General features: G+C 45.5%; 1 protein-coding gene across 1 annotated transcript in view; it reads left to right on the forward strand.

Moving 5' to 3' along the window:
• EXOC4 (exocyst complex component 4) overlaps nucleotides 1-12,530 on the forward strand; it is a 672,527-nt gene that overhangs the window by 521,546 nt on the left and 138,451 nt on the right. The window contains exon 12 of the mRNA XM_024554980.4: nucleotides 12,242-12,378. Within this exon, the coding sequence (XP_024410748.1) occupies nucleotides 12,242-12,378 (137 nt within the window). The remainder of the gene's footprint in view (nucleotides 1-12,241; nucleotides 12,379-12,530) is intronic.

Below are 12,530 nucleotides of genomic sequence, written 5' to 3' on the forward strand. Positions count from 1 at the left end.
CACCTCCTTCCGCCTCCTCCTCATTTTTATCTTTTTAGGAGTAAGGGCTCTGGTGCTTTGCATCTGGCTCCACAAATCACTGGTTGTGTTACCTTGACTTGTTACTGAGCTTTTTCTGCCTCAGTTTTATCAACCGTCAAGTGGAGATGATAGTATCTACCTCATAGAGTTATTATGGGGATGAAACGTGTTAATAATTTTTTAAAGCACCTACAATAATGCCTGGCATATAGTAACAAATATGCATATTTATTTAATAAAATAAACTCTTCTTGTTGTTACCCAGTCCTTACAGCAGGCTTATTAAGAAGTAGGGGAGCTCTGAACAGTGTGGCTCAGTTGGCTGGGCGTCATTCTGCTAAGTGAAAGGTCACCGGTTTGATTCCAGGTCAGGACACATGCCTGGGTTGCAGGTTCGGTCCCCAGTCAGAGTGTGTATGAGAGGCAACCAGTCAGTGTTTCTCTCTCACACTGATGTTTCTCTCCCTCTCTTTCTCCCTCCCTTCTCCCTTTTCTAAAAAAATAAAAATAAACTTTTAAAAAAGAAGTAGAGAGAGTCTAAGAGAGAAAGGAGAAAAACAAAAGGAACACATGAAAACGAGAAGAGGAAGACTAGCCTGGCACTGTGACACAGGAACAGGGAACAGTGTAACACAGGAATGGGACAGGGCACAAGGGACAGTCGAGCTAAGGCAGGGTGACAAATAAATAAGAAAAATAATTCAACCTAGAAAGATTAAAATATATAAAAACAACTTTTTAATATTTAATTTCAAAAATCTATACCAGGAAAGTAAAGGGATACTTTATAAATGCATAGAGATTTTCCATTTTGACTTAAGCAATTAATCCAGTTTTGCTCCTCATCCTAGGCAGAAATTTGTCACATACTAGAAGTACTCAGGCTGCATTAGATTTGTATCGAACGAGATCCGTGGAGACCCAGCGAGAGCCGTGTGTCCACATCCCTGCAAAAAAGCGGGCCGGGAGCCGCAGTGCTCATTTGTCTGGCCGTCCGAAAATCTCTAGTGATCTAGGCACTTAATTTTACCCTCATTTTTAGAACAAAAGGGAAACAATAAGAGAAGAAAATGGACAGCAGGGACAGTCTACTTTTCATTTTCAAAATCATCTTAGTGATAAAAGGAACAGAGAGTTTAAAAGAAAAGAAATGAGAAACCATTAAAACAGTTTGAATGCTCAGCCTGTATTTTGCAGTGGGCTCTATTGTTTTCAGTTACTTGGGAACTGTGGTAATTTTATGAATCATTAGAGTTTTCTTTCCAAATGACATCTGAATGTTCTTAAAGTGCCTTCTAAGATACCAACCACAGTAAGAACTGTTGAACAATCTTATTATTCCATTTAGTACTTTTTAGTCTTGTATTAATTTTGCATTTAAAAAAGATTTATGCTTAAAACCAAAAGATAAAATCATGACAGCTGAATCTTTGTGTACTTAATTTCTTCTACTTTTTAAAACATAGAAGCCCCCCCTTGTTCTCGCCCTTAGTCTAGTAGGAGACGCTGGAGTAACTATGAGGGCCTGTTTTAGTAGCACGGCAATGTTCTGTCTCAAAGCAAAACCTCCCGTCCCGGAACTGAAAGCAGTGGCGGTAGTTGAACATCGTTCTTTGGCTCGTATGTCTCATCAGGCATGATGATCTCCCAAAATGTGCTCTGTTAATGGTACCCAAAACCCCCTCCTGGAGTGCTGGCCCCCAAAGGCCAGTCCCCCACCCTGGGCCAGCCCGCCCAGCCTGGGATCCCCAGGCAGCGAGTACAGTGAGGTCAGTGTAGTGTATGGGTGTGTGCGTTTTCCAGTTTACTTTCCTGGGAAAAGATTGCCATTCTTTTGTCATTTTCCTCCTACTTTTGGTATTAAAATATTCATATTTTGATCACACATTTACAAAAACAATGGTATCGTAGGTGATCTGTTGGGGTTTCTTTTAAGCATCATAATTTGCAAAATGGAAAGTTGGCTGTCTGTTGGTCCATTTATTTTTCCTGGTTGGTGAAGCCCTAAAGTCTGGACATTACTGTACTGTGTCCGCTGTTTCCTTCCCAGTGGCATCAGTGTTTCCTGCGTGAAGAGATTGAATTAGAAAGAAATGCAGTGGAGTGTCAGTGTTCTGGTTGTGAACCACGAACTCCTCCTGGACTCGGGAGAAAAGCCGCCTCCCAGGCACGGTGTGGGTGGTCCTTTTCCTGTCATAGCAGCTTTGGGTGGGGACCACCGAGTCTGGTTTCCAGTTTGCGTTACGGTAATTTCTAATTTCTCATAGGCCTCTGTCTTCACAAAAAATGTGCCTTTGTAACTCACAGCTAGGAAAGGTAAGTGTGAATGGCTCACCCGCACTCGGGAAAAAGAGTTAAAGCCCTGGCTGACTCGGGTGGGCAGGCCGGCGTTTTCCCCACGGTCCGGAAGTGTGCCACACCCTCGGTGAGGGAAGCAGGAGACGGTTTGTTCAGCATCCCGAAGGCAGCATCAAAGCCGTGTTTGTAGTCAGGCACCCTGTTGCTCGTCCTTGGATTTCTGCCCAGTGACGCATACTGTTTTTCTCGCATGCAAAGGTCAGAGAGCACTTAACTTTCTTCCCAGAATGAGCTGGAATGCTAGGTTTACAGCAGCCAGTTTTGCCAGGAGTCAGCTCTACTTTTTAAAATTCATTAGCTCTTCTCAAATGTATTGTCTCCCAGGGTGAGGCATATGTGAATGGTACCTGTACCCTTGAACAAATTTCCCCTTATGTGTGCACGCTTGCTCACCCGCACCCTCTCCCCCAGACAGTTCCATATGTTCTCCTTTCCCGGAAGCAAGCCCCCCCGCTCACTCTCCCGCTTTGCGGGCTCCAGGTCTCACCTCTGAGGTGCACAAGTAACTGAGGCTGAAACCATTCGTGGGGAAACCTGTCAGCATAATTGATTATGATGTGGTGAGAGCCACCGATGACGGGTGAGCCTGCATGGAGTGGAGTACGCATCTGTGTGGCGTGCGCCTCCCACGGGTCCGCCCGACGTCCTCCTCTGACATGTTGATTTATAAATCTGCAGCTCCTCCCTAATGGATTGTGCTCCCGTGTGGGTCACTGGGGCCTCCTGCTGAAGAGACCCTGCCTCTGCTAGCAAACAGGAGAGTGGTAGAGGTTCCACTCTGTGAATTTCCAGATTTGTTTGCTTGTTGGCACTCAATGGAGTGGCTGAGGACGTGTGATCTGTAGAAGGACAAAATATTCACGTGAAATGCTCCAATGATCTGGTGCATCACGGGAGGCGTTTCGTGAATTCAGATGCTTTGTGGCATGACATAACCTAGTGGGAGGACCACGAGAGTTTGAGGAATATAAAGAAGTGCAAGTGTTTAAAATCACCTAGGGTGGCAGCTTCGTGTTCTCGAGTTCTTTAAAAACCTCTTTCTGAGTGCTATACTTATTCCTTGAAACAGCTCTAAGTGTTAGACTTGCTAAAATGCGGCAGTGATAATGGCTGCTCTACTTTCCACAAGCTGTTGGGTTATTGATTGAGATATTTGCAAAGTACTCTGAGTTCTTGGGAGAAAGGGTGTTAGAAAATGCTGTGGTGATATTGTTAGCAATTTCACCACATGAAATTATGCAAAAGCCTAATTTCAGAAAGATACGTTTGAGGAAGCTTGAATTATTAGACTGCATGCTGGTCTTATGTCCTTACATCTACTTGTTTTGTCTCGGGTGTCAGTTCTGGGTGAATCAAGAGACCAAGGGATCAGGAAATTGTGAAGAGAGAACAGCACTTGCTGACGTAAAGCTGTCACTAAGGAGATGGCTGGCTGCTGGCCGTGGGGCGGCCTGGGTCTCCAGAGCAGCCTAGCGAGCAGCCAGGGAGTCCAGTCTTCATTTCCCCTGCTGACGCCATCCTACCCACTTAGCAAATTAGTTCGCACCTTCCCTGCACAGCCCTGAGCGGCGGGCTTCCTTCAGGAGAGCTTTCACTCTGCGGTAATCCCAAAGCAGAGGCCCTCATGGCAAGTTAATAAATGCATAATTCTTTGTCTTTATTAATTCTCAAAGAAGGACTTGGTTTAATAGTCACCTTGAATGGTGATAAATGAGTTTTTCTGCTTTCTCTCTACATTGATTTTTTTTCATATTTTTTAATAAATATGATCACCTCCAATAATCTATTCTGTTTGATGCTCTAATCATCAGCTCTGGCCAGAAGCAGCTGGATCTAGATTTTTTAGACCTGGATTCTAGATTCTGAAGTATCACAAACTAGCTCTGTATTTTTGACAGGCCCTTTAATATTTGACTTAATTGTTTTTCTTTACTTTTACCCGAAGAATTAGGATGGCAAAGGTTAGTTTCAGCTCTAGAATTGGGATTCTGAGCTCCACTAGCTGACACCCTGCCCTGTAGGAGGAAGCCCTCAGCCTGTCCCTCAGGCCATCTGCAGGCCACTTCCCGAGGCCAGGCCACCCTTTCTCCTCCAGTTCCTCAGCAGGAACCCCTCCTCCAGCCCCATTTGCTCGGCCCCTACTCCCAGTCTTTGCTTACACCTTTTCTCTTGCATAAACTACATCGCCTCTTCCGCTCCATGTAGCCAAACCTCACCCATCCTCCAAGTACCCCATTCAGGTTCCCGCACCTTTTTCTAAAAAGCACTTCTTCTCCTAAAGAAGTGCTATAGCTGCCAATGTTGTTGTTATTGTATTTCTGTGCTGTGGCACTGTGTATTTTGCTGACTAGCCACCTTAAGGTCTTTTGAAATATGACATGTGATGTGCGTGCCTGTGTTTGGGGGGGACCTGCAGTCGGGCCGTGTCCCACAAGTGCCGGCGCGCACCTGTTCGTGGACCCATCTCCACTCTCTGGGTCGCATTACACGTCAAGGGGAACCGGTAACCTGGATGTAGAGTTACATTGAATTGAAGTATATATGCTTCTCTTATTACCTAATATTGGGGAAACAAAGAGGCCCCCAGGGATCTCCTCACCTCATTATGTACAACGGTTGTGTACTTCTTTTCCTTTCCTGCGGTTTTGGTCTGTTTTGAATATGAACTCCTAAAGCACCAGCTGTGTGTATCAGATAGGTTAGGTACAGATTCTGTTCAACCAGAAATGATCCTCTACCTAAAATGTTTAAAAAATAGTATTAGTAATTTACTTCACCTACATTTCCAAGTTTTTAATTGGCAAGTAAGTTTTATAATCACTTATGTGAATTCTGAAGGGGTACAGTTTTTCTGATCGCCCAAAATGTTGACCTCATATTTTGTTTGCTTAAGCCTATTTATAAATTCTTCCTGACTCTTTAGGCTGCCAAATAGAGCTTCAGAAAGTATATTCCTGTGGGTTGTATGAGTATGTATATTTGTCTTTTCTGAACAGTGGGACCTTTTGAAATTATCTTCCTTCACTTGGAGTGGATCATCTAGTGATTAGTGACATCGATTGGATTGATTGGTGTTTTTTCTTGTTGGAGGAGAAGGGGAAGAGAGGGATATTCAAAATATTTAGGTACTGTGCAGGTGCGTGTTACAACGGGACCTCCAGGACCTAGCTCCTGCCTGCCTCCCTCAGCCTGCCCACCTGATCTACACACCCACGTACACACGCATGCACCCTCCCCCAGCCATGAGTAACCACCGGCAATTCCCCGAATCCCATGCTAGGTCATGTTCACAGCGCTTCACTCCCTGAGGTGCTTTTTTCCATCTTCTCAATCTGCAAGTTGCTATTTACCTTTCAGGGCTTGGTTCAATTACAACTTCCTCTTTCTCACCAACCCCCCATCCCCCCGCCCCCAGCCTCTGCTGTACAACATACAGGTGCCCAGGGTAGCCCCCATGACACTGTATTGTCCTTGCTTGTGAACTTGTCACCTCCTACTCAAATCTTGTCTCACCTGGCTTTTTATTTCCTACACTTGGCCTAATATTTGGCACAAAGAAAATATTTATTTAATAAACGTGTATTAATCAATTAGTTAAGCTCCCTGCTCTTTCCCCAACTAACCTCTGGTCCTTCTGAACACATTTTATCTAGTGGTCTGTAGTAGTATTGCCAACAGCACAGCTACGTCTTCATGTTTTACGTACATACGGTACGTGAAAACCATCACAGTAGCACACTTACACACTCACAGGTGGTCTCCTCAGACACATTTCTGAAGGGGTGGCATTTTGTATTGTGGCTGGACGTACATCGTTCAAGATCGAGATTAAACATGCATACATGCAACCACCCACCAGCTGTCCTCCCGACCAGTCTCCCTCTCTCCACTGCAAAGGGGAAGGAGACCCAAAGGGAAGGAGGAGAGAGAGGCCTTAGGTGTTTCTAACAGGAGATCCTTACTGGGGTTAGGGAGAGTCTTCCCACAGAAAGGAGTTTTTAGTTGAGACCTGAAAGTTAAGGAAAAATACTCTAGAGAAGTGAGACAAGAGATAGAACTTGGTGGACAAATACAGGCCCTGAATTGGGGGTGAAGAACTGCAGAAGCTCCAGGTAGCCAGGCCTTAGAGAGGCAAGGGCAGGATGGTAGACAAGGGGCTGGAGGGTGGAGCCCATCATGCAGGGCCAGATGGGTGATCTGAGGACTGTGGTCCTGGTCGTTAAAGATCTGTAAGTGGTGAGAGATAGGAACAGATGTAACTTTAAATGCTTTCTTTTGATATTAAACTTACATACTGCGAAGTGCACACGTCTTAAGCGCAAAGAATTTTTGTTTTTTCTCATGCAGCAGCTACCGAAGCAAGATATTTTCAGCACCTGGGAGGTTCTCCCCTTCCCAGTCAGGACGCACCCCTCCAAGGGGAGCCAGTGCTCTGACTTCTCTCCCCAGAGATTACTTCTGCCTTTCTCTCAAACCACAATAATGTTGGGCTCCTTTCCTTCTGACTGCTTCCACTCAGCATGCGGTCTATGGGACGCACATCCGTGTTGTCATGGGTGGCAGTAGTTCGTCCATTTTCATTTGTGTGCAACACTCGATTGGATGATTCTACCACCATGTATTTACCCCTTCGACTCTGACAGATATGAGGATCGCTTTCATTATTACTTCTGAGTATTATAAATAACACTAGTGGGAGCATCGTCTTCGTGCCTGTTGCTGGACGTGAGCACTCGTTTCTGTGGGAGACACAACTTGCTAGAACATCTTGGCCTGTGAGTGGAGGGCGATTCGCAGGACAGGGGAAGTGCCGCTTCCTCAGGAGCCAACGCCTGGACGCGTAGCCTTTGCCCAGCTGGCCCATTGAAAAAGCAAACACGTTCAGAAATTCTCAACATCACACAAATCAAACTATGGATGAAAAATCAGAAAGTGGATTTGCTTTTGGCTTTTGCCATTAGTCATTGCTAGTTGTTATTTTTCTAATCAAGGTAAAATCGGTCTGTAACGTAATTTTTAGGTACACAACGTTATGATTCGATATCTGTGCACACTACCAAGTGATCACCACCGTGAGACTGGAGGTAGTTGCTTCCAGCCAGCCGCAACCTAGAGCTGATAGTGATCGGAAAGGACAATGGAGAAGGACAAACTTTACTGAATTATAGTTGCATGTGTTCCAGTAAAGAAGCATTATTGTCATCATCAAACATTCAGGCAGCCGCCTGCCTCCCCACTTGCTGGTGTGTGGTGGTGGTGGGGTGTGTCTGAAGCAGCAGATGCTTTATTTATGCTTTCTTTCCAATTCTTCCTACAGCAGTTTCCCGGACCCCTGGGCTCTTTGCAGCGTCTCTGATCAACCGTCCCCGCTCCAGGGGCTAAAACTGCACAAATCCAGAGTCTGCATGGTCCCGATTTTTGTTGTCTTTTTTCCTCAATTGTAAATTTATTTATATGTCTTAAAACTTTAAAATGAGCAAATTTTATTGTATATATAAAATGATTGGGATTATAGAAATTTACACAGTCAGGCAAAATTCGGCATGTTTTGGTAGAAAAAAAATCTAAGACTCGTAGTCACAATACACGTTCAGTCTTTACAACATGGGAATTCAGACACGGTAAAGCAGTCAAGAAGGGGCTGCGGTCTGACTCCACCGTACCCATCAGGGTCTTAACCACCCTATTGGCTTTCTCATGCTACCTTACACCTGTGTTTTTACCCTGCTCTGAATGCGCTGTGCATCGGCATAGATTCACCCTACGAGCACCCGTGCTGTGCCGGGTGCCTGGCGAGTCGGTTGTAGAGCTACAAAGGTGTCGGCACTGATCAAAGGACCTTCTACTCTATCAGCAGAGAATCAAGTATGTGAACAGTGGTTGCCATTCCCCACTTGGGGCTTGAGCTAAATTTTTGCCCAGGGCCCTGTGGTAGCACAGAAGAGGGCATTTGAATCAGAGCAAGTAACCCTTGAGCTGCCTCTTCAAGGATGAGAGGCCTGAGCTAAGAAGGGTGTGCCAGGCACAGACATTGCAAAGCCCAAAGGCACAGAGGCAGGAAGTAGCCTGGTGCTACCAAGGAATGACTAGGAGTTTTGTGCGTTTGGAGCACACGGTGGGCCTGCCTGCTCAGGGCAGCTGGAGAGAAGGTAGAGCGGTAGGCAGGAGCCAGGGCTTAAAAAGCTGTGCGAGTAAGAAAGGGCGTGGACTGAGGAGGACGAGACCCAGGTTCTCACCCTGTTCCTCCCAGGACTCCTGGTGTGTCATTCAGCCTCGTGTCCTCATCAGTATAACCAGAGAACTGGGGAGAGTCATTTCCAAAACACTGTTCCAGTAGATGTGAAAGATACGCTACGAAAATTTTTCTCCTCTAATCCCCTTTCCCCACTGTCCCCTCCCCACTCCCCCTGGCTATTGTTAGATTGTTCTTAACTTCAGTGTCTCTGGTTATATTTTGTTTGCTTTTTTTCTTCTGTTGATTATGTAATTGAATAACAATAAAAATTTAAAAAAAAAAAAAGAAAAAATTTTTTCTCTACTTAAATTGGTAGGGGACGTTTGAACACCACATTGCCCTCCTTAATTTCACAGTGACGTCAGCATGTGGAAAGTTTCCAGTCCTCTGGGGAAGGAACCACTTCCATTTTCCTTAACTCAGCATTTGTGAAATTATTTGAACTTAGAGCAAATTTCCTATAATACCACTATCAGTATCCAAAATGCTGCAGAGCCCCATTTTGGAAAACAATGGACAAGGCTTCAGAGAGCCGATCATCTTCATTTATTCAGCTACTCAGTGTTTGGAAGGGCAGAATGAGAGAGCTGCTCCCGCGCCCACTTTGTGTCTGAGGTTGGCGCTGTCTTCCTGTAAGAAACCGTAGCTGTTTGTTTTTCATAGCTTCACCTACTCTGGGACTGTTTTTTCTCATTGCCTCATTTTTCATGTCGTGCCCAGACTTCATTACCTGGTAATAAGTTGCAAGAAATGAGAATTGAGTTGTTTCTGAGCAAATATCAATCATTTGTGATAGATTTAATAGAAATTATAATGCATAAAAATCAGGGTTTTACTTATCAGAAGTATTTCAACATTGGCAAATCCCCAGATTAATCAATGAAGCATTCTCGATGCCAAAGAGATCATGTTAAATGAAAACAGAACTGACCTTTTTAGAAATTGAATACTTTCAACATTTACCTGTCAGAGCCACTGATTTGGAAATTGTTATAGATTCTTGAAAAACGGGAACTGTGTTCCCTTGTGAAAATACCCATCATTTGGCATAGTGTCATTTTCCTCGAAGAGAATGCGGTGATTGATTATGCAGTGTGCGACCGTGACAAGGCAAAGCAGCCGAAGAGCCGGGGAATTGTGTGTAATCGTGTAGCATCACATCGGCCCTTTGTGGAGCACGACCGTTCCCATGAAACCATGGCATTCTCACCGTTTCCTGCGGTACTTCCTGTTCACCCCAAACCGTTATCTCCAGAGGATATTCCTCTGGGCTTGCAGTCTCCCCTCGGCTCCGACCGTCGTCCACGCGGTGCTAGTCATCCGAAAGTGCTGGGGTAAAGGCAGACCGCGCTGACTCCACCTGGAGAGATTCGAATGCAGAGATGTCTGCCTAGCACCCCTCCCATATATGCCACTCAGAGAGCTTTGTTGATGCGCATCATCGTTATTAGTACTGTTTCTTTTCTTGGGAGTATTGTCCTGAAGATCCTGAGATGTTATAAACAGGTGGCAGAGGAGGAGGATGGGAGACGGACAGAGGAAAAGAAGAATGCCCGTCGTGCTTTTGAGAAGTTGATGATCTGATCGGGAAGCTCAAGCCCACCTGGCATGACCTGGAACAATTAATTACACAGTGTTGATTTCCTTGTGTAGAAGCACCAGCGCAGCGATTGAATACCTGAGAGACGGGGGCCAGTGGATTAGAGGGGCCATCAAATTATCCTCGGCTATTTGAAGAGTAAATTGAGTCTTAAGAAAGGAAGAGGTTACCCAAACCTGCCTCAGTGTTGATTAGCAATCACATAATTGGAAATAGAGCCAGGCCCTGTCTCGCAGTAATCTCAGCCATCTCCCCACCCCCCGTCTTCCCTGCAGTGGTTTGGGTTTTAAACGGGCTTTGTTAGGAAGGCTGAACTCCACTCTCCTTTATTAATTTCTGTCCAGTGTTGTAGCAGAGCCTATGTTCTGAATCAGGATGAGGATTTTAGATTCTTCTTAGCAGCGTGGGGACAGGTAGCTAAGCAGAATCAATTCCTGTCACTCACACACAGATGCAGAGAAATGGGATTATGGACCAGGGTGAAGCTGCAGTGTTTTAATCTTAAAATCAATACAGAAAAGGAAGCTGAACTTGTGGGGATTCTGTAGAGACCGTAATTTGGTTTGCCTTACTTAACAAATACAACTTTTTCTTCCTTTTCACCTTCTGACTCTTTCACTTTGGGGCGGTGGGGTGGGAACAAGAGAGGGAAAGAAGATACGAAACGTCTACAGTCAAATAATCTTGAATAAACATGCACCTGTAAACACACAACTCAAGCTGATTCTCCATTGTTTACAGAAAAGCTGTACACTTTTGTCCATTCTTTCCATTTTCAGAAAACAATAACCAAAATCCCGCACCCATAGCCTGCATTGAAGCACAATAAAATGCCTTTGACTCTTTCCTGGTCATTGTCAGACTGGAAAAAACTTTTTTCAATGTGTACTTTGGGCCAAGTCTACCATAGCTTAGGCAGTTCTGTCCGAATAAATACGTGCTCAACAAGTCATTTATTGACCAAAGGATTCCAAGCTGCTGGGCATGAGATTAATATTTATCCCGACGTCATTCTGCTCCTTTTGGAGGAGGCGTGAACTAATGGTTTAATAAACCACTCAGTCTGCCCTTAATGACTAAGAATTTGCTCGATGTGCCTCTCTTTAGATGTCACACTGATTTACTGCAGAGCACCCCAGTCTCCAGCTTTGAGATGGGCGTACTTGGCCTTTGGGGGTTTCTCTAATTTAGCTCTGAAGCATGCCTGAGCCTGTGTGGGCTCTCCTCCTGCGGCAGCACCCACACAGGAAATACTGGGGCCTCGCGAGGAAAGGACAAGGCTATAGGCAGAACTCAGGCCCAGCAGGGAGGGAGGCAGGATGGCGGAGGTAAAAGAGACTTCCTTTTCCTAAGTCTGTTTCTGCATCTTCAAACTAGGGATGATACAGGACACCAGATAGGTGGGCGTGCTCAGAGGATTGACTGAGAGAAAGCCTGTGGACCCCTAGCACGGTACCTTGTACTTTAGGGACCCAGCAAATGTTCAGGATCATCGGGAGCGTTATGTGAGTCTCGAGTGAGGTAGCACATGCTGTGTACGTACAAACTTTCTACAGGCTGTAAGGATAGAATCAGCCTACTCTTAATGGGCTGATGGTTTTGAAACTTTTAAAACAAATCATGGAAGGCTTTTTCCTTGCAGTGCCTGTTGTAGGTCCCTCCTCTCGAAATAGAGCCCCAGAGGTGGTGAGTGAGGCTCCAGCTGAATATGTATTCACTTTCCGCAAAGCCACAGAGATGCCAGTGAATGCCCAGAACTCCACAAAGTTGATCTGAAATCCCCTGTCCTGTGTCCTTCCGCAGAAAACACTTTCTCAGATCTTTGCGAGGCCTGCTCTGTGTAACATACTTCTTTTGTTGTCATTTTTAATCAGTATTTCTAAATGCCCCATACTCTCAGGAAAGATCAAGTGTCTTGAATGATTGCGTTATCTCAGTTGTCCTTATAATGCTACATGTTAGTGCGTAAAAAAGAAAAACAGAAAACCTCATGAGCTCCCCCCGTGTCCCCCTGTGTCCCTCCCCAGAGCACCGTCATCGTGGAGAAGACAGTGCAAGACCTCACGAACCTGATGCACGACCTGAGCGCGTACTCAGACCAGTTCCTCAGCATGGTGTGCGTGAAGCTGCAGGAGTACAAGGACACCTGCGCCTCGGCCTACAGGTAGGGCTGCTCTCGGGCCTGAGACGTCACTTTAGAGCCAACTGCTGTTCTGGTTGGGGAGATTGCCTCGGGGCCTGCCTTCCCCATTAGGGGAAAGGGCTGTCTTTGGTTTGTCAAGGGGCCTGATGAGAACACGGGCCACAGAGGTAGTC

Source organism: Desmodus rotundus, chromosome 6 (genome assembly GCF_022682495.2).
Source record: "Desmodus rotundus isolate HL8 chromosome 6, HLdesRot8A.1, whole genome shotgun sequence".
Classification (NCBI taxonomy): Eukaryota; Metazoa; Chordata; class Mammalia; order Chiroptera; family Phyllostomidae; genus Desmodus; species Desmodus rotundus.